Here is a 22,500-nt window from a genome sequence, read left to right as displayed (position 1 = left end):
TTTTACTGTAAAATCAAGAGTCTACTTAAAACAATGTATATAATTAATAATGAAATCCGAAGGCAAATGCATATATTATTAGCAGTTACAAGCGGCCCTCGGATAGCAGCCATAAATGCGATGTGGGCCTCAATGAAAACCAGTTTGACATCCTTGGTCTACTCTGTCAAAGGCCATCATTGTATCGCACTTCTTGACCTCTCATTACTCTCACTATCCCAGAACTCTGGCCGCCATGCGTGAGAGTGACTGTGGTCCGGTCTCCAGTGCTGCAGGTCGGCACCTTATTCATCATCACGGCTGACTCTGCAGCCACCATCGGCAGGTGTGCACGCTTTTTCTTTTCTTTCAAAGGAAAATATCAACACGCCCGTTTCTAAGCCCTAAAGGGGTTTTCATTGAGAATGTAAATGTCTCTGTGTGTTGCAGAGAGAAAGATATGGACCATGCCATCCGGATAGCAGAAATGGGAGTGAGCAAGGTAGGACTTAATGGGAAGTAGGATTACTCGAATGTACAGATGGTGTTTTGACTGTTTTTGATGGGTTGTAGTTCCATGCCGAGGTCTACTTTGACCAGCAACAGCAGAGCTACATGCTGGTGGATCAGGGGAGTCAGAATGGAACGGTCATCAACGGCAACAGAATCTTACAGGTGCACATTTTGTCAAACCCTTGTGTTTTTTGTGTTTAGGTCGACCAAATTTAATGCAATTAATCATGCATACAGTTATTCACAAAAAATAATCACATTAATCAAATTTACCCATATTAATAACGTAACTTATTTTGAGTGCTTGTACTCGTTTATCTTAATTGTGCATGGTTACCTGAAATGCGGCGTGGGTTGTCATACGGTCAGGGATCAGGTAAATGCATACGTGAGCAGACGCCCACTGGTGTGCCTGCTTAGGCTTGGGCCGATAATCAATTTGTCAATTATTTAAACGATAAATGAAAATAAACTCAAGTTTGCCGACATCTACAGTAGATCTGGGCGATATGGCCTTTTTTTAATATCTCTATTTTAAGGCCATGTCATGATACATCATATATATCTGGATATTTTGCCTTAGCCTTGAATGAACACTTGATGCATATAATAATCACAGCAGTATGATGATTCTATGTGTCTACATTCAAACATTCTTCTTCATACTGCATTAATATATGCTACTTTTAAACTTTCATGCAGAGAGGGAAATCACAACTAAGTCAATTGACCAAAAGTGTGTTTATTAAACAGTTATTAAGCAGTGGCACAAACATTCATGTCATTTCCAAAACAGAAAGTGCAAGATTGTCAGAGACATTTTAAAACAAGCTATGAGTGCACTTTTGTGCATGATGTCACTAAGATGATATATCAAAACAACACCAAATAAAGTACACTTTTTGTACAAAACGCCACTACAATAGTTTAAAACAAATAAAGTGCACCTTTGTGCATGATGTCACACAAGATATTTCATTAACTGTCAAATAAAAATGAGCTGCATAATATGAAATCAAATAGTGTATGTCCTTCGCAATGTGGTAGGTTCCTGCGGACGTTATCTCCTTTTGTTGTCTATTTTTTTCATACGGTGTTGATGTGGAAATGTTTGCCTCGGCATTTTGTTGGTGTGGCCCCAAACGGAGATGTTGACATGCGGAGTTTCAAACACTCTTCATTCTCTAACGGGTGACTTTTCAAATGATGCTACATATTAGCAGTCGTGCTACTTTCTGTAGCAATGCTTTTACTTGACATCAATCAATCAATCAATGTTTACTTATATAGCCCTAAATCACTAGTGTCTCAAAGGGCTGCACAAACCACTACGACATCCTCGGTAGGCCCACATAAGGGCAAGGAAAACTCACACCCAGTGGGACGTCGGTGACAATGATGACTATGAGAACCTTGGAGAGGAGGAAAGCAATGGATGTCTAGCGGGTCTAACATGATACTGTGAAAGTTCAATCCATAATGGATCCAACACAGTCTCAAGAGTCCAGTCCAAAGCGGATCAAACACAGCAGCGAGAGTCCCGTTCACAGCGGAGCCAATTTTAGCGATATTACGGAGATGAAAGAAGGCCGTTTAAGTAACGCTTTTAATGTGTGACTCAAAGGAGAGAGTTGGGTCAAAGATAACACCCAGATTCTTTGCCGAGTCGCCTTGTTTAATTGTTTGGTTGTCAAATGTTAGAGTTGTGTTATTAAATAGAGGTCGGTGTCTAGCAGGACCGATAATCAGCATTTCCGTTTTTTTGGCGTTGAGTTGCAAACAGTCAGCGGACATCCATTGTTTAATTTCATTTAGACACGCCTCCAACTGACTACAATCCGGCGTGTTGGTCAGCTTTAGGGGCATGTAGAGTTGGGTGTCATCAGCATAACAGTGAAAGCTAACACCGTATTTGCGTATGATGTCACCTAGCGGCAGCATGTAGATGCTGAAGAGTGCAGGGCCAAGGACATATTAGGGTTGTCTGTTCAACATCTGCCCGCTTGAAGCCAAACCCCCGCCAGACGATGGACCCCCTGCTGTTTTTCTTGGGAATTAATTCTTCCTTCATTTGTTACCAAATTTGCACCTTCTTTCTCTCGTATTACCACTCGCACCACAGCTAACGTTACCCATGCCGCTACGTCTCTGCTCCGCGCGGGCGGATACGTATGTGACGTATGTAAAAAGGTGCGCTTGTTTTATGTCTCTGTGGGAAGGAGAGACAAGAAAGAGTGAGAAGAGCCTGTGGTGTAATGCCCGCAGCTAGAAGCAACTGCGTGAGAACGTATACCCGAATATCACGATATAGTCATTTTCTACACGCTCAGAGACAAACCCGTGATATATTGTGTATATCGATATATCGCCCAGCCCTAATCTGTAGTATAAATTACACATTTTCTGTGTTTTCTTTGTCTCTCGTGTTCATAGTTTAAGAAGTTTTACACTGCATCGCTTTTACACCTTAGCGTGTTTATTCAATAGCAGAATTAAATAAAATGAGCGAACCTTCTTGTCAGTCATCTACAATCTTTGTCTCTGTGAGTGGAGGCGTGACTGCCAGCTTCTGACAGCGTCAGAGTCTCGCTAGTCGCGACATCCAAATCTGGCAAAGCCAAATGTTCTGTGTGCGAATGTTTAGTCTTCAAACCGAATGAGCAAGATGAGCCTACCAATACGAACGAACGAACGAGCAAGCAATAATGGTGAATTTGTTGGAAAGAAATGGCAAAAAAAAAAAACACTAAACCCGGACAGTTTTTCCAACTGTGGAAGAAACTGCAATTCAAGTTGTTCAATATTTATTGTAGCAGAATTTTTGCTGACAGAGATTTAATCAAAATTATTGTATTATATTTCATTAGGTAACTTATTTTCAGAACTATAAGCCGCACTGGTATGTATGTATGTGTGTGTGTGTGTGTGTGTGTGTGTGTGTGTGTATATGTATATATACCTATATATATATATATATATATATATATATATATATTATATATATATATATATATATATATATTATATATATATATATATATATGATATATATATATTATATATATATATATATATAATATATATATATATATATATATATATATTATATATATATATATATATATATATATATTATATATATATATATATATATGATATATATATATTATATATATATATATATATAATATATATATATATATATATATATATATATGTATGTGTGTATATATATATGTATGTATGTATGTGTATATATCAATCAATGTTTACTTATATAGCCCTAAATCACTAGTGTCTCAAAGGGGTGCACAAACCACCACGACATCCTCGGTAGGCCCACATAAGGGCAAGGAAAACTCACACCCAGTGGGACATCGGTGACAATAATGACCCAGTGGGACGTCGGTGACAATAATGACTATGAGAACCTTAGAGAGGAGGAAAGCAATGGATGTCGAGCGGGTCTAACATGATACTGTGAAAGTTCAATCCACAATGGATCCAACACAGTTGCGAGAGTCCAGTCCAAAGCGGATCCAACACATATATATATATATATATATATGTATGTATGTATGTGTATATATATATATATGTATGTATGTATGTGTATATATATATATATGTATATATATATATATATGTATATATGTATATATCAGTGTTTCCCACAGGTCGGGCATCTATTTGTGGTGATGTGGTCGGGGGTCGGGGGTGGGGGGGTGGTTCGGCGGCGATGACCAATAAGAAAGCGGTGTTGGAATATAATTACAACACTTTATGTACATATTTTTATACATATTTATATAATATTTACATATTTGTATAATATGTAACTACAACCTCCGTTCACAGACAGAGTCCCATTGCTTTTATGAGCGGTCAAGCGAGTCAAAAGCCGAAAAAGAAAAGAAAAATGTTTTGGGATTTTTATTTATTTATTTTTTAAATTTTTATTTGTGGCGGCCTTAATTCTTTCGTGGCGGGCCACAACAAATAAATGAATGTGTGGGAAACCCTGTATATTATATAATCTATCTACACTACATTGCCAAAAGCATTTGGCCACCTGCCTTTACTGACATATGATCTTGAAGTCCCATGGAATTGTCCAAAATGTTATGGTATCCTGGAGCATTCAAATTTCCTTTCACTGGAACTAAGGAGCCGAGGCCAACTCCTGAAAAAACAATCCCACACCATAATTCCTTCTCCACCAAATTTCGCAATCTGCACAATACAGTCCGAAATGTAGCGTTCTCATGGCAACCTCCATATGTATATCTGTATACAGTAACTATATCTATATTAGCCACACTGGACAGTACGTTATGAAAATAAATATTTACATATGAAGATTTTGTAAATGTCTATTTACATACCTCAAATGTTTCCTAACATTGCCTGCAAGATGGCTGATCAAACAAAACACAAAAGTAATTTTATCCTTCATGAAATGAGTACGATCTTCTCCTTTTTCAATAGTGTTTAAGATGTTTTTTAAGATTCTTCCTCCTTGTACTTTGTAAACACTGTGAGTTTCAACAGTTTCTTAAAATGGATCATTTTTTAGTAGATGGTTTGATTCCTTTGCTTAATCTATTTCATTCAGAAATATTCACAGATTAGCCGCACATTTGTATAAGCCGCAGTGTTCAAAGTTTACAGTCCGGATAACACGGTAATTAAAAAGACTTGGCCTTCCAATTACAATGGTGAAAATATTAATAAATATAATAGAATGCGTTTCAAAGGGTTACTTACATGATTACAACAATGCTTGATTAGGTCTGAAAATAATGCTGACAATATAATAGTTTATCGGCAAAAATGTGTAGGACAATATATCCTTTAGCAAAATTTGCAAATTTCTCCTCAAAATACCACCTGACAGGACTTTAGACAAATGTTAGCAAGAATGATGTGCATTTAAATAACTGACAGAAATCCTGTGTGACATTCTGAGTATACAATTGCATTTGTGTCCAAATATAGGTGTCTTTTTTAAATACATTTTAAATATACAAGCGAGTAATAAACTGTGATTAGTTATGATCAATCCAAATTCAAAGGTGTGATTAATCTTTTTGTTTATTGTTTTTAACTTAAAAATGACCTATTTGTGTCATCTGCAGCCCAAAACCAAGTGTGAGCCACACCCGCTGACGCACGGCGACGAGGTAAAGATGGGAGAGACGGTGCTGTCCTTCCATATCCACGCAGGGACGGACACCTGCGATGGCTGCGAGCCCGGCCAGGTGATGGCTCACCTCAGCAAGCACAAGAGAGAGGAGGCGCCAGGTGAGAGCATCCTCAGCAATGGTGAAAAATGCAAAACACTAGAGCGTTGTCAAAAATGTTGCCATTAAAAACAATGTATCGGATTTCTAACTATCCGAGTAACTACAATTTGCAATTCAGGTAGAAATTGCGTGCGAATGCCTTATGTGCGCACGCCGCCGAACCACCGATATGCGTGAGTCGAACTGAAATGCTTGAATATTTTACTTTTATTTAGCCTTTATTTAACCAGGTAAAATCCCATTGAGATCAAAGATCTATTTTCCAAGGGGGACCTGGCCAAGAGGGCAGCAGCAAGGTTACATTAAAAACAGTAAACACATAAAACATCAAATTTACAACATTAAAACTTGCTCAATGTCCAGGGTGAGTGGAGTGTGTGGATGGTGAAACGGTTCGAATCGGATGAGAAATGTGGGGTATGCTGAAGTATGTACAGTGGGGCAAAAAAGTATTTAGTCAGCCAGCGATTGTGCAAGTTCTCCCACTTAAAATGATGACAGAGGTCTGTAATTTTCATCATATGTACACTTCAACTGTGAGAGACAGAATGTGAAAAAAAATCAAGGAATTCACATTGTAGGAATTTTAAAGAATTTATTTGTAAATTATGGTGGAAAATAAGTATTTGGTCAGCCATTCAAAGCTCTCACTGATGGAAGGAGGTTTTGGCTCAAAATCTCACGATACTTGGCCCCATTCATTCTTTCCTTAACACGGATCAGTCGTCCTGTCCCCTTAGCAGAAAAACAGTCCCAAAGCATGATGTTTCCACCCCCATGCTTCACAGTAGGTATGGTGTTCTTGGGATGCAACTCAGTATTCTTCTTCCTCCAAACACGCCGAGTTGAGTTTATACCAACATTTTATCTGACGACATGACATTTTCCAAATCCTCTTCTGTATCATGCATGTATCCATTTTGGTATAAACTCAACTCGTCGTGTTTGGAGGACGAATACTGAGTTGCATCCCAAGAACACTATACCTACTGTGAAGCATGGAGGTGGAAACATCATGCTTTGGGGCTGTTTTTCTGCTAAGGGGACAGGACGATTTATCCGCGTTAAGGAAAGAATGAATAGGGCCATGTATCGTGAGATTTTGAGCCAAAACCTCCTTCCATCAGTGAGAGCTTTGAATGGTTGACCAAATACTTATTTTCCACCATAATTTACAGACAAATTCTTTAAAATTCCTACAATAAGAATTCCTGGATTTTTTTTTCACATTCTGTCTCCCACAGTTGAAGTGTACTTATGATGAAAATTACAGACCTCTGTCATCATTTTAAGTGGGAGAACTTGCACAATCGCTGCCTGACTAAATACTTTTTGACCCACTGTATATTGCCCATTCCTCGTCAATGGGGAGAAATTCTGGAAAGAACTGGAATTTTGGGAAAGGCACAACATGTGTAGTGTGTGTGTGGATGGTTGAAAGGTCCAAATCGGGTTAAAAGTGGCGCCGAGTTTTGAAAATGCTGGTAATTGTGGAACTTTGAACATGTCCATCCATTTGAATAGGGATTTCCTGGAAATTTGAGAATCTCTGGAAAAAAGGGAATTTTTTTACACTAAATAGGCCCCAGTGTGTGAATGTGAGTGTGAATGTTGTCTGTTTATCTTTGTTGGCCATGCGATGAGGTGGTGTCTTGTCCAGGGTGCACCCCGCCTTATGCCCGAACTCAGCTGAGATAGACTCCAGCGACCCCAAAAGGGACAAGCGGTAGAAAATGGATGGATGGATGGATGGATTAGCACAATTGTCCTAGAAGATATGAATGGGGGTGTGGGAATTTTTTGAATCAGTTGAAAAATGTTGACTTCGTAAGTAACAGTTTGAATTGATAATTGGTGTTTTGGAATTTTGGGAAAACCAGGAATTTGTACGAAGAAGAAAAAAAAAGAGCATTTGTTGTCCCGACTATCCATCCATCTTCTTCCGCTTATCCGAGGTCAGATCGCGGGGGCAGCAGCCTAAGCAGGGAAGCTCAGACTTTCCTCTCCCCAGCCACTTCGACCAGCTCCTCCCGGAGGATCCCGAGGCGTTCCCAGGCCAGCCGGGAGACATAGTCTTCCCAACGTGTCCTGGGTCTTCCCCGTGGCCTCCTACCGGTTGGACATGCCCGAAACATCTCCCTATGGAGGCGTTCGAGTGGCATCCTGACCAGATGCCGTAACCACCTCATCTGGCTCCTCTCCATGTGGGAGGAGCATCGGCTTTACTTTGAGCTGCTCCCGGATGGCAGAGCTTCTCACCCTATCTCTAAGGGACCCGCCACCCGGCGAAGGAAACTCATTTCGGCCGATTGTACCCGTGATCTTGTCCTTTTGGTCATGACCCAAAGCTCTTGACCATAGGTGAAGATGGGAATGTAGATCGACCAATAAATTGAGAGCTTTGCCTTCCGGCTCAGCTCCTTCTTCACCACAACGGATCGATACAGCGTCCACATTACTGAAGACGCCGCACCGATCCGCCTGGCGACCTCACGTTTCACTCTTCCCTTACTCGTGAACAAGACTCCGAGGTACTTGAACTCCTCTACTTGGGGCAAGAGCTCCTCCCCAACACCGATATGGCACTCCACCTTTTTTCGGGCGAGAACCATGGACTCTGACTTGGAGGTGCTGATTCTCATTCCAGTCGCTTCACACTCTGCTGCGAACCGATCCAGTGAGAGCTGAAGACCTTGGCCAGATGAAGCCATCAGGACCACATCATCCTCAAAAACGAAAGACCTAATCCTGCATGTTCTGGGGAATGGTTGAAAAATGTGAACTGTGAAAACTTTGCAACAGGAGATAAAAAATAGGGCTTGGGAAAAGAAGTTTGGAATTGGTTTGATTGCCCACGGTGAGTGGAGTGTGGAAAAGTTGAGAAATTTTGGAATTGCGCAAACTCGAAAAATGACCCATTCATTTTCAATGGGTAAAGTGTCCCATAAAACTGTGAATTCCGGGTAATGTAGGATATATATATATAATTTTAAGGGGGGAGCTCACGATTCCTGGTCGAGCCGAACATTTTCATACTTGAACGGTTCCGAAAACTTTGGGCTATGACCTACGATACTCTTGCGATGGAAAAATAGGTGGTTTTTTTTGTCTGTGTGTGAATATATATATATATATATATATATATATATATATATATATATATATATATATATATATAGGGTTGTCTTTATAATAGTAGGCTTGTATTGCACTGTATCGCGTTAACGGATACATTAAATCTTCCATAATACACCTAAAATATAAAAACGAGTCTCTGTGTGTGTCACCAAAGGACCAACTCTCAGCAAAGAGGATAAAGAAGTGCTGAGACAGAAGGAGCTCAAGCAGATCAAGGCCAAATATGGCCTCCAGGTAAACAACACAGTGCCATGCTTCATTGACCCCCTCCTCGCTGTCACTCTTACCCATTTCTGCTGCTTCCCTGTCACCAGAGTAAAGAGTTTGAAGAAGTCAAAGCCCTAAAAAACCCAAAGTACAAGGACCGGGCCGAGTCTCGCCGGCAGACCGTGGGCAGCGAGGGGGTTTTCCAACAAGATGATGCCCCGGCTTCTGTCCACGTGTAAGTCCACAATCATCACAGGCGACGAGGTCGCCAATCCGAATGAGACGCTTGGTGAGCACTTATGCATGTCTGCCATCTCACAGGGAGATCAGCGAAGTCAATAAAGGAAGAAAGATGCTGGAAAAGATGGGCTGGAAGAAAGGAGAGGGACTAGGAAAAGGGGGAAGCGGAATGAAAGACCCGGTAAGTTTCTACGCCATTGTAGATTTCAATTCTGCGTCGCACTGCAGCTCCTTTGCCATATTTAATAGTTATTTCCATTTACAATAATATGCTATAAAATCCACCGTAAATTGGACCCCTGTCATCTTTCTAGTGTACAATTTGATGGATTACTTGCTTTGAAATGTTTAGTCAAGCATATATTTAAGTATTTGTTTATTTTGACAAAATAAATATTTGATCATTTAATACTTGTTGCCATATTGCATAATAAAGTTTTGCAATTTCAGGCGGTGCATATTTTTATTCCATCGAAACGGAAAGAAGTAATACTTTTCGTAAATATAGATTAAGTACCTAATGGCGCATATTTCCCCCAGGCGTTGATTCAATTTAATTTAACAATTTAATTTCTAGTAACGAAAAACATATTTTTTTGTGTTTAAACATACAAAGTTAAAGTGCTAGCATAAATTGTTAGTAGTAAAAGAAAACAATATCTCACTAAAATTTTTGGGGATCCAAAAGGGTCCTGGTCGCAAGTGTTAACAATAAGTGATACATTTTTTTGTCATTAACGCTGAAGTCTCTACAGCCTAGGTGTCAGAGTCAAGGCCCATGAGCCAGATCTGACTCACGAATTAATTATCTATGGGATGATATTTGATTAGTATTAGAACCGGCCCGCAGGCCACAGCCGCCTGCTGCTGTTTTGCACTCCATCAGTGTTGGCGCTAGAAATTTTCAAAATGGGGTCCCCGGGTCCCCATCAAGTCATAATAATGGGGTCCCCCTTTTTTGTAACCGTTATGAAAACAAATTATAAATGTATGCATTATCCTGTTATATCTCACATTCTATATTGTGTTCTGGAAAAAGGTTGTCATAAACATTACTTAATTCATTGAAAAAATACACTTTTATGCATATGTAAATGTATTCAGTTATAAACATTCATTCACTTTCTTCTTTCCTTCATGGATCTAAACTTTACTGCTGCCAGTATTTTTTTTTTAATGTATTTGTATTGAAAGTTCTATTTTTGGCCAAAGTAAGATAAAGAAAACTTTATGTTTTAGTTTTGTGACGGTGTGGCGCAGTGCAAGAGTGGCCGTGCGCAACCCGAGGGTCCCTGGTTCAATCCCCACCTAGTACCAATGTTTTAGTTTTGGGACGGTGTGGCGCAGTGGAAGAGTGGCCGTGCGCAACCCGAGGGTCCCTGGTTCAATCCTCACCTAGTGCCAACCTCGTCACGTCCGTTGTGTCCTGAGCAAGACACTTCACCCTTGCTCCTGATGGGTGCTGGTTAGCGCCTTGCATGGCAGCTCCCTCCATCAGTGTGTGAATGTGTGTGTGAATGGGTGAATGTGGAAGTAGTGTCAAAGCGCTTTGAGTACCTTGAAGGTAGAAAAGCGCTATACAAGTAAAACCCATTTATCCTTTGTTCTGGTGCCATTCTTTACAGGGTGAAACTTGTAGCTTGTTTGTTTGGATTGATTTTCTTTTCTGCCGACCGTGTCTTTAGATCCATCTCAAAATCCGGAAGGCCCAGTCCGGACTGGGGGCGTGTGCCACCGTGTCGCTGGATGACGCCTCGCTGACCAGGACCAAATCCCAAAAGAATTGGGAGAAAGCCCGTGAGAGATTCGCAGACAAGTGCCAGGCGGAAATGCCGCCATCCACAACCGAGAAGAGCGCGTCCCCCACAGCCTGGGTCAAAGCGGAAACCGAGACCGCGGACCCTCAAACAGACACAGACCCAGCCGCGCAGAGTTAAAACGGTACCTGACTTCTGTTATTATGGACAACTGTGCTTTGTACAAAGGATAAGCCACAATGCTTCTGAGGGTCCGACCAGCAGCGGTGCAGGACTGCAGCATCGCCCTGAGCAAATATTGACACAGTCGAGCTGCGTTTCTCACGGTGATGTCATCCTGCGTGGGCGTGCTCAGGCGTGTGCAACATGAGATTGTAGCACATGACTGCAACTGTAAGTTCTCTTGTGGCACACAAAAGTACCAAGAACCGGTTGTGTTATCGCTTCATGTTACGACCGGTGCCAAGTATGGAGGTTAGTTTTGTTTTTATTAAGTAAGCTTTTTTTCACACTTAATTTATGTAACTGAATGTTTTGCATTTGAATTTGGTGAACTGATTTATTATTATTTTTACATAAAACTGACAATTTAGTTGTAAGAAAAGACATGCACTAAATTGGCCTAAGTGTGTGAATGTTGTCTGTCTGTCTGTCTGTGATGAGGTGGCGACTTGTCCAGGGTGTACCCTGCCTTCCGCCCGATTGTAGCTGAGATGGGCTCTGGCATCCTTCGCGACCCCAAAAGGGATAAGTGGTAGAAAATAGATGGAAAATGTCTGTGTTTATAAATTCTGTGTGAAAAAATAGTCAGTGTATGGCAATTCACCGTTAAAAAATTAAATGTAAGCGTTAAAGAAAAAACAGCCCTGAAAAATTTGGTGTTTAAGAATTCTATGCTTCAAAAAGCAAGACTCACTTCTGCTAAATGAAGGCCGAAGCAATCGATCCTGTTTCAGAAGCAGCCAATGAGGTGTCAGGTTTGAAGTCACGTGACACGGGTCTGGCAAAACCGCATTAAAAATAAGGCAGTGAAGTGGGCATAACACAACATTTCAATGCTGCCCGCTGAATGTTTTTAAACTATAGAAATAAATCCAAATTGTTACACACTGAATTCTAAAACTCTACATTTTTTTCAAGGAAATTGTCAGCTTAATTTGATGTAAAAAAAATAAAAATAAAATCAGTTCACAAAATTCAAACTCTAAAACCTAAACAGTGTCAAAAAATCTTTGGTAATAAAGACACAAATGAAGGTCCATACTAAGAAGCGTGCAGGCGTGTAGACACACACACAACAAAGGTGTTTTCCTCCACGTCGCTCTGATTCTCTGCCAGTTCATGTTCCACGTGTGTAAATAGCACCTGATTCAAACCTGTTATGTCGGCTTACGTGTTTATATTGAGAAATACTGGTATTTTCTATACAACTTGAAATAAACGACAAGCGAGAGTAACGCCACGTGAATGCAGCAGTTAGCAGCATTAGAGGGTGTGAATACGCCAATGTCAGGTCATCGAATGCAGTTAGTGTGAATACGCCAATTGACTCACGTGACACTGCTGCTCTTCCTCTGACTCGCTGTGCCTCCCATTTTCCGCTGCTGCTAATTTCCCAGACTCCAAACTCGCTCCTGCTCTCAAACCTCTTGACACTTCTTGACAGGTGACTCCGCTTAGACCCCGCCCTCATTTCAGCGAGTAAACAAAAGTGCCGCTGGCGTCACGAAGGTGGGCGGGGCCATACTTGCCTGACGCCGTGGTCATCCGCAACGAGACGTGACTCACGAGATGAAAGCAGGCGTTCATTCTTGTTTGACGAGGCGGCCCTGGGCTCTGCCTGATCTAAATCCAGCAACTCTCCACACTTTTCTCAAACAACGGCCGTTTGTCCTTACAAGTGCCTCAAATAATACAAAATCATCACGCTAATCATTCAAGGTGATCAGCGTTGATAATGTTATCTTGAGTGGGCGGAGACACTTTGTCTACAGCCCTGAGAGTATAGAAAACAATAGAATAGAAAGTACTTTATTGATTCCTGGGGGAAATTTAGCACCATAGTTCGCTCACAGTAAACAATAAATACTTAGGTATTTTTTACATGTGAATAATATAAATACAGTATATTATACAGCATTATTCACGTGTAAATAATATAACTACAGTCTATCATACAGCATTATTCACGTATGAATAATATAAATACAGTCTATTAAACAGCATTATGCACATGTGAATAATATAAATACAGTCTATTAAACAGCATTATGCACATGTGAATAATATAAATACAGTCTATCATACAGCATTATTCACATGTGAATAATATAGTCTATTAAACAGCATTATTCACATGTGAATGTTATAAACAGTCTATTATACAGCATTATTCACATGTGAATAATATAAATACATTCGGGTACAGTCCAGGGTGTACCCCGCCTTCCGCCCGATTGTATTTGAGATAGGCGCCAGCGCCCCCCGCGACCCCAAAAGGGAATAAGCGGTAGAAATGGATGGATGGATGGATGGGTGGGTACAGTCAAAAAGGAACATATGGCTTTCGGTATGAAGGACTTCCTGTGTCGTTCTGCATGACTGACATCTACTGGCCAGTTCTACTTGGCACCACCTTTGGCTGTCATAAATAGGCTTTGCTTTCCTGACAATGGCAAGTGACATAGGTCAAAGGTCATTCCCTCTCTCCTATGTCACATACTCAAAAGGAACATTGTTGATTTTGTGAGATAAGTGTGTCTACAGATAGCAGAGGAACGTCACAAACAAGCGGCAGTTCCTGGTCCGAAACGGCTGTCAAAGTGTCCCAACTTGTCAGAATACATTCTCTGCCATCTGTTTTTCAGGTGAGAGGCAAGATTTACGATCTACAATAAACTTACATTCCATGATGTAAACACGTTGCCACTATAAATAGTTTGTCTGCGTTAGCACTTATAATAACAATATCGCTGATACTTGGTTAATATTTGAGTCCCCAACTCTAAAGTGAGTATTTTTGGCGCTTTGTGAATGGTTATTTACCAGATTTTAGTGGAGCTCCCATTAGCTGACTTTTATTTACATTGATTTGATATTTAGAATGCATTAAAAAAATAATCCATCTTACATAATGATTGTGAACGATAGAAAAAATTCCCAAAAAGTTTCCCTTTTATTTAGGGTCTGACTGCTTTCAGCATATAAAGTACTTTAGACGAGCATAATGAACTTAAAACAATTATAGTTGCCTAATAAAGCTCTGGCTTGACGCTCCTCCACTTTTTCTTGCTGCGGCAACAACAAACACAACTCCAGACGCTCCTTTTCATTTTATATAATTTACTTGTCAACTTAATCCTTCAAAAACGTACAACAATAACGATGTGGGAACAAATGAATGGCAAAATAAAGCAAGTTTGTTACAGTAAGAAAAGAGTTAGAAAAAGTAAGAGTAAGGTCAAAAAACTGGGTGGTTGGATTCCAGCATACCTGACTGTCATTACCCATAATACATTGTGTCCAAAACTATATTACCACACAGATCTTTCCGCCATATATGCAATTAAACAGTTATGTAATCTTCACTGTAGTATAAAATAATACGTCATCAAATTATTCAGACAAATGAAACTATTACAAATAAAGTGTACCTTTATAATTTTTTAAGCATGCAATATATAGATTTTTGTATTATTTTAAATGAAGTAAATAGTCCCCTTTTAGCTGAATTAACATAAAGCACCTTCTATAAAATGGAAAATGAACTTAAATAGCATTTAGGCTCCTACAACAATTATTAATAATTAATGATGCTTTGACTTAAAATACTTGTCAGAATTGTTCAAAGACGTATTGCACCAATAAATGTGAGGATTTCTGCATGTAATTAACAAACATTCAATTTTATACATGACAACAAGCACACACTAAAAAATAAGTAAAAGGTAAAAAAATTGTTACAAAAAATAAAACAATGAAACAGGAAAAACTATATATATTTTTTTTACTATTTACAGGTTACTATTATAATTTTTTTTTAAATGTGTTTTTTATTAAGGATCCCCATTAGCTGCTTGCCACAACAACCCACTAGTCTCCCTGGGTTCACAAACTCAATACAATTACAAGTAAAATCATATAATTATAACGAAACAATACAGAAACAAATAGCATCAACAAGCAAACTAATTTACTGTCACAGAATAATAATTAACATATACCGTATTTTTACGGTATAAGTATAAGTCGCACCTGGCGAAAATGCACAAATAAGAAGGAAAAAACATATATAAGTCGCACTGGAGTATAAGTCGCATTTTTTGGGGGGAAATTTATTTGATAAAACCCAACACCAAGAATAGACATTTGAAAGGCAATTTAAATAAATAAAGAATAGTGAACAACAGGCTGAATAAGTGTAGGTTATATGAGGCATAAATAACCAACTGCTATGTTAATCTAACATATTATGGTAAGAGTCATTCAAATAACTATAACATATAGAACATTTACCAAACAATCCGTCACTCCTAATCCATAAATCCCATGAAATCTAATACTTCTAGTCTCTTACGTGAATGAGCTAAATAATATTTTTTGATATTTTACGGTAATGTGTTAATAATTTCACACATAAGCCGCTCCTGAGTATAAGTCTCACCCCCTGCCAAACTATGAAAAAAAATGCAACTTAAAGTCTGAAAAATACGGTACACATCAACAATCAAACTAATTTACAGACTCAGATAAAATATTACTTTACTTTTAAAAACCTGTTTATTTTCAATGCCAGTGAGAATTCGAGGCAGGTTATTCCAGAGCGATACAGATCTATAAATAAAAGATTTTCTGGGACGAGGGAGTACAAAACGCCTAAATAATTTTAGTGTATTTGTATCTGTTGTTCTTTTAAATAATATTTTTAAAGTTCGGGTTTACTCATGTTATCAATCAGGATTTCAATAATAATGAATATAATGATGTTTATTATTTTTGCTGTAATAGTCAAGCCCTACCGTCACTAGAAAGTACTTTGATGACACTATTTTCAGGCCCTGGTGGGTGTGTCGGACCAGATTTGGCCGCCAGGCCTTGGCTTTGACACCTTTAATGAAAAATGTCCATAAAAAAACATTCAGAATAGGGAAGTAAGAAGTGTCCCACCTCCAACAAGAAAAAAAAAAGGCTGCTCTTTGCTTACTTGAGTGTGGACTTTCTGTTGGCAGCCTCAGTAAAGCACTTCCTCTTTCTCAAGATGACAAAACTATTCATGCGGTCACATTTTTTGCACTCTTTCAGATTTCACAGTACAATGGAAAATACTTGATTAATTCATGTCTTTGAACAATCATCTTCTGTTTAAATCGACTGAACTCCAGGCAACTTTCTTTTTAATCTCAAAATTCTACAGACAATACCCCGCAATGACAATGTGAAGTTTTCTTTGTAATTTGCAAATTTTCATCCATCCATACATCATCTTCCGCTTATCCGAGGTCGAGTCGCGGGGGCAGCAGCCTAAGCAGGGAAGCCCAGACTTCCCTCTCCCCAGCCACTTGGTCCAGCTCCTCCCGGGGGATCCCGAGGCGTTCCCAGGCCAGCCGGGAGACATAGTCTTCCCAACGTGTCCTGGGTCTTCCCCGTGGCCTCCTACCGGTTGGACGTGCCCTAAAGACCTCCCTAGGGTGGCATCCTGACCAGATGGCCGAACCACCTCATCTGGCTCCTCTCCATGTGGAGGAGCAGCGGCTTTACTTTGAGCTCCTCCCGGATGGCAGAGCTTCTCACCCTATCTCTAAGGGAGAGACCCGCCACCCGGCGGAGGAAACTCATTTGGGCCGCTTGTACCCGTGATCTTGTCCTTTCGGTCATGACCCAAAGCTCATGACCATAGGTGAGGATGGGAATGTAGATCGACCGGTAAATTGAGAGCTTTGCCTTCCGGCTCAGCTCCTTCTTCACCACAACGGATCGATACAGCGTCCGCATTACTGAAGACGCCGCACCAATCCGCCTGTCGATCTCACGATCCACTCTTCCCCCACTCGTGAACACGACTCAGAGGTACTTGAACTCCTCCACTTGGGGCAAGATCTCCTCCCCAACCCGTAGATGGCACTCCACCCTTTCCCGGGCGAGAACCATGGACTCGGACTTGGAGGTGCTGATTCTCATTCCGGTCGCTTCACACTCGGCTGCGAACCGATCCAGTGAGAGCTGAAGATCCTGGCCAGATGGATCCATCAGGACCACATCTTCCTCAAAAAGCAGAGACCTAATCCTGCAGCCACCAAACCGGATCCCCTCAACGCCCTGACTACCTAGAAATTCTGTCCAAAAAAGTTTTAAACAGAATGGCTGACAAAGGGCAGCCTTGGCGGAGTCCAACCCTCACGGGTCTAACTTACTGCTGACAATGTGGACCAAGTTCTGACACTGATCATACAGGCAGCAGACCGTCACAATCAGACAGTCCAGTACCCCATACTCTTGAGCACTAACCCACAGGACTTCCCGAGGGACACGGTCGAATGCCTTCTCCAAGTCCACAAAGCACATGTAGACTGTCCAAGACTCTGTGTGTCCAGTCAAAGTCCAAGACTAGATATGACCATATTGGAATTTGTGATATGTTCCAGACCTGTGACAATATGTCCATATATGGTAAAGGTCTTTGCGTTTGTCCGGCACTGTGTTTAAGGTTGGAGCAAAGGACAAAGTGGCCAGGGTCTGGCTGGCACCGAGACTGAAAAGGTTCTGCAGTTGGTTTGCTTGCCCCTGCACGAGTCACCACACTAACTTTCAGCCTCATCGGAAGTAAAAAAAAAAAGAAGTGTCTTACTTTTGACTTTAATGACTTGTGGCAATGAACCTTCAACTGGGAAGAGGTCTCTCCCGTGTGTGCCAAGGACTTCACAGAGTCCTGCGCCACTAAGAAGATGGATTGTCCTTGAGAGGGTAAGTCTGCCGATCTCCAGACAGCACCGACACAACAACAACAACAACACATCATTTGCATAATTACTGCTTTGCAAAATATACTTTTAACCTAAATAGTTGAAATGAGATCATCTCCCACGGCACACCAGACTGTATCTCACCTGTGCCGCGGCACAGTGGTTGAAAAACACCAGTCTATCTTATTGATTTGTGTACATTTTGTTTGAAAAAACATTTAAAACTTAAATTTTTTTTTTCCAATGAAATGGTAATTTTTTTTGCTTTACCGTTGTCCATTTTTTTCTTCAACACGTTTTCTAATTACATGTTTTGTTGCTCATGTTGTTGTTGTTGTTGTTGTTGCTGGGCAAAAAATTTATGATTTTGATGCTTTTAAACATTTGAACTTTTTGAACACACACACACAGTAGAGGCCAAAAGTTCACAACACAAAGCAAGACATTCAGTAATCAACCTTGACAAGGCACACCTGTGAAGTGAAAACCATTTCAGGTGACTACCTCTTGAAGCTCATGTAGAGAATGCCAAGAGTGTGCAAAGCAGTAATCAGAGCAAAGGGTGGCTGTATTTATATATATATATATATATATATATATATATATATATATATATATAAATATATTATATATATATATATATGTATATAAATATATATATATATGTATGTATGTGTATATATATATATAAATATATATATGTATGTATGTATGTATATGTATGTATGTATGTACATATGTATGTATGTATGTATGTATATGTATGTATGTATATATGTATGTATGTACATATATATGTATGTATGTATGTATGTACATATGTATGTATGTATGTATGTACGTACATATATATGTATGTATGTACATATATATGTATGTATGTATGTACATATATATATATATATATGTATGTATGTACATATATATATATGTATGTATGTACATATATATATATATATGTATGTATGTACATATATATATATGTACGTATGTACATATATATATGTATGTATATATATATATATATGTATGTATATATATATATATATGTATGTATATATATATATATGTATGTATATACATATATATTTATATGTATGTATGTACATACATATATATATATATATATATGTATGTATGTACATATATATATGTATGTATGTATAGATATGTATGTATATATGTATGTATGTATATATGTATGTATGTATGTATATATGTATGTATGTATATATGTATGTATGTATGTATATATATGTATGTATGTATATATACGTATGTATGTATGTATATATACGTATGTATGTATATATACGTATGTATGTATGTATATATACGTATGTATGTATATATACGTATGTATGTATGTATATATATGTATGTATGTACGTATGTATATATATATGAATATATATATGTATGTATGTATAATGTATACATATTTGTGTATGTATATATGTATGTGTATATATGTACGTTTTTAAATGTATATATGTGTGTGAATGTGTATATATGTAAGTGTGTAAATGTATGTACAGTGGGGCAAGAAAGTATTTAGTCAGCCAGCGATTGTGCAAGTTCTCCCACTTAAAATGACGACAGAAGTCTGTAATTTTCATCATCGGTACACTTCAACTGTGAGAGACAGAATGTGAACAAAAAATCTAGGAATTTTAAAGAATTTATTTGTAAATTATGGTGGAAAATAAGTATTTGGTCAACCATTCAAAGCTCTCACTGATGGAAGGAGGTTTTGGCTCCAAATCTCACCATACATGGCCCCATTCATTCTTTCCTTAACACGGATCAATTGTCCTGTCCCCTTAGCAGAAAAATAGCCCCAAAGCATGATGTTTCTACCCCCATGCTTCACAGTAGGTATGGTGTTCTTGGGATGCAACTCAGTATTCTTCTTCCTCCAAACACGACCAGTTGAGTTTATACCAAAAAGTTCTATTTTGGTTTCATCTGACCACATGACATTCTCCCAATCCTCTGCTGTATCATCCATGTGCTCTCTGGCAAACTTCAGACGGGCCTGGACATGCACTGGCTTAAGCAGGGGACATGTCTGGCACTGCAGGATTGGATTCTCTGTCGCCGTAGTGTGTTACTGATGGTAACCTTTGTTTCTTTGATCCTAGCTCTCTGCAGGTCATTCACCAGGTTCCCCCGTGTGGTTGTGGGATTTTTGCTCACCGTTCTCATGATCCTTTTGACCCCACGGGATGAGATTTTGCGTGGAGTCCCAGATCGAGGGAGATTATCAGTGGTCTTGTATGTCTTCCATTTTCTGATAATTGCTCCCACAGTTGATTTTTTTCACACCAAGCTGCTTGCCTATTGTAGATTCACTCTTCCCAGTCTGGTGCAGGTCTACAATTATTTTCCTGGTGTCCTTCAACAGCTCTTTGGTCTTGGCCATAGTGGAGTTTGGAGTCTGACTGTTTGAGGCTGTGGACAGGTGTCTTTTATACAGATAACGAGTTCAAACAAGTGCCATTAATACATTTAACGAGTGGAGGACAGAAGAGCTTCTTAAAGAAGAAGTTACAGGTCTGTGAGAGCCAGAGATCTTCCTTGTTTGAAGTGAGCAAATACTTATTTTCCACCATAATTTACAAATACATATATATAGTTGGTAGCTAGAAAAGCTGCAATCTAAAACATTTATCAATGACATGCATTTTGTATTACTGGTAAAATAAATACTAAATTAAATATAAAATGTAGTTTCCTAACAGGCTTCTTTCCGGTTTACCATCCCGGACTCTGATTCGGATTTACAACGATGCTTCCGGAAGCTAAATTTGCTCATTCCCTCACAACCTGCATGGAAATAACAGGACTCGGGATGAAGATGCTCTCAGCAGGCTGATACAGGCCCCGCCCACATTTCGGAGATAAAAAGTAGGTGTTCCAAAATGTGACGAATCTCGTTAGAAAACAAAACTTAAATGACCGCTGTGTCTATTTTGGGGAGGATTTGAGCCGCAGACCTCATGTTTATGTCCAGAACTATGCAGGAAGTGCCATTAGAATGGACCTCTCATCTGTCTTTGACACAGTATGTACTTTTATTTCTTGTTTTGGGGTTTCTTCAAGGAAGAATGGCTTTGACTGACTGTCCGCATGCACCACCAATACTAGATAAGACATGACAAATGAGTTTTGGACTCTTAAATCACAGTTTGGAGAGGATGGTCTACAAGTGGGTGTGCAGACAGGAAGTGGAAAGGGGTGTTGTTTTTCCTTGCTTGAGAGGAAATGTTTCTCATTCCAGCGTGATTATTTTTAATACAGCAGTTTTATGATATTGTGGCATACTAAATATGGATGTGTTGGTCTTCTGCTGGCGGGGTCACGTCTGAGCTGGAGTCTATCCCAGCTGATGTGTGCGGCGTGGAATATTCACCAGTCAATGCTCAATTGTACTCTTTTTTTCAATCCAATAAAGAGGACAAACGAAGAGGAAATCCCCTTCCTTGTTTGTGATGTCACACAAGATGACCTCGGTCCTGTGATGTCACACAAGATGACCTCAGTCCTGTGATGTCACACAGGAAGACCTCAGTCCTGTGATGTCACACAAGACCTCAGTCCTGTGATGTCACACAAGACCTCAGTCCTGTGATGTCACACAAGAAGACCTCAGTCCTGTGATGTCACACAAGATGACCTCGGTCCTGTGATGTCACACAAGACCTCAGTCCTGTGATGTCACACAAGAAGATCTCAGTCCTGTGATGTCACACAAGATGACCTCGGTCCTGTGATGTCACACAAGAAGACCTCAGTCTTGTGATGTCACACAAGATGACCTCGGTCCTGTGATGTCACACAAGACCTCAGTCATGTGATGTCACACAAGAAGACCTCAGTCCTGTGATGTCACACAAGAAGACCTCAGTCCTGTGATGTCACACAAGACGTCGGTCCTGTGATGTCACACAAGAAGACCTCGGTAGACCTCAGTCCTGTGATGTCACACAAGAAGACCTCAGTCCTGTGATGTCACACAAGAAGACCTCGGTCCTGTGATGTCACACAAGATGACCTCGGTCCTGTGATGTCACACAAGACCTCAGTCCTGTGATGTCACACAAGATTACCTCGGTCCTGTGATGTCACACAAGACCTCAGTCCTGTGATGTCACACAAGACGTCGGTCCTGTGATGTCACACAAGATGACCTCAGTCCTGTGATGTCACACAAGAAGACCCCAGTCCTGTGATGTCACACAAGATGACATCAGTCCTGTGATGTCACACAAGAAGACCTCAGTCCTGTGATGTCACACAAGAAGACCTCAGTCCTGTGATGTCACACAAGATGACCTCAGTCTTGTGATGTCACACAAGATGACCTCAGTCCTGTGATGTCACACAAGAAGACCTCAG

At 39.8% G+C, this 22,500-nt stretch overlaps 3 protein-coding genes across 6 annotated transcripts in view; 2 read left to right on the top strand and 1 right to left on the bottom strand.

Moving 5' to 3' along the window:
- aggf1 (angiogenic factor with G patch and FHA domains 1) overlaps nucleotides 1–12,597 on the top strand; it is a 28,437-nt gene extending 15,840 nt beyond the window's left edge. Inside the window, exons 9-16 of the mRNA XM_061875292.1 lie at nucleotides 223–325; nucleotides 430–481; nucleotides 553–654; nucleotides 5,631–5,796; nucleotides 9,091–9,170; nucleotides 9,251–9,378; nucleotides 9,465–9,564; nucleotides 11,069–12,597. Of these exons, the coding sequence (XP_061731276.1) occupies nucleotides 223–325; nucleotides 430–481; nucleotides 553–654; nucleotides 5,631–5,796; nucleotides 9,091–9,170; nucleotides 9,251–9,378; nucleotides 9,465–9,564; nucleotides 11,069–11,320 (983 nt within the window). The 3' untranslated portion in view covers nucleotides 11,321–12,597. The remainder of the gene's footprint in view (nucleotides 1–222; nucleotides 326–429; nucleotides 482–552; nucleotides 655–5,630; nucleotides 5,797–9,090; nucleotides 9,171–9,250; nucleotides 9,379–9,464; nucleotides 9,565–11,068) is intronic.
- tacc1 (transforming, acidic coiled-coil containing protein 1) overlaps nucleotides 1–22,500 on the bottom strand; it is an 84,963-nt gene that overhangs the window by 61,398 nt on the left and 1,065 nt on the right. The window contains exon 1 of one of the 3 annotated variants that reach the window (XM_061875290.1): nucleotides 12,695–12,848. The exons of 1 other annotated variant lie outside the window; for it this stretch is intronic. In XM_061875290.1, coding sequence (XP_061731274.1) covers nucleotides 12,695–12,833 — 139 coding nt within the window. In that variant the 5' untranslated portion in view covers nucleotides 12,834–12,848. Of the gene's footprint in view, nucleotides 1–12,694; nucleotides 12,849–22,500 lie in introns of those variants that run through there. One more of the 3 variants, XM_061875289.1, reaches the window with a different exon arrangement.
- LOC133535450 (neuronal vesicle trafficking-associated protein 1-like) overlaps nucleotides 11,558–22,500 on the top strand; it is a 39,156-nt gene continuing 28,213 nt past the window's right edge. Inside the window, exon 1 of one of the 2 annotated variants that reach the window (XM_061875300.1) lies at nucleotides 11,558–11,614. The gene's annotated coding sequence lies outside the window, so the exon portion shown is untranslated. Of the gene's footprint in view, nucleotides 11,615–17,920; nucleotides 18,101–22,500 lie in introns of those variants that run through there. The other variant, XM_061875299.1, reaches the window with a different exon arrangement.

Source organism: Nerophis ophidion, linkage group LG16, assembly GCF_033978795.1.
Source record: "Nerophis ophidion isolate RoL-2023_Sa linkage group LG16, RoL_Noph_v1.0, whole genome shotgun sequence".
Taxonomy (NCBI): domain Eukaryota; kingdom Metazoa; phylum Chordata; class Actinopteri; order Syngnathiformes; family Syngnathidae; genus Nerophis; species Nerophis ophidion.
The sequence above is the reverse complement of the archived record's forward strand: the minus strand, read 5'-3'. Positions and strand labels throughout refer to the sequence as shown.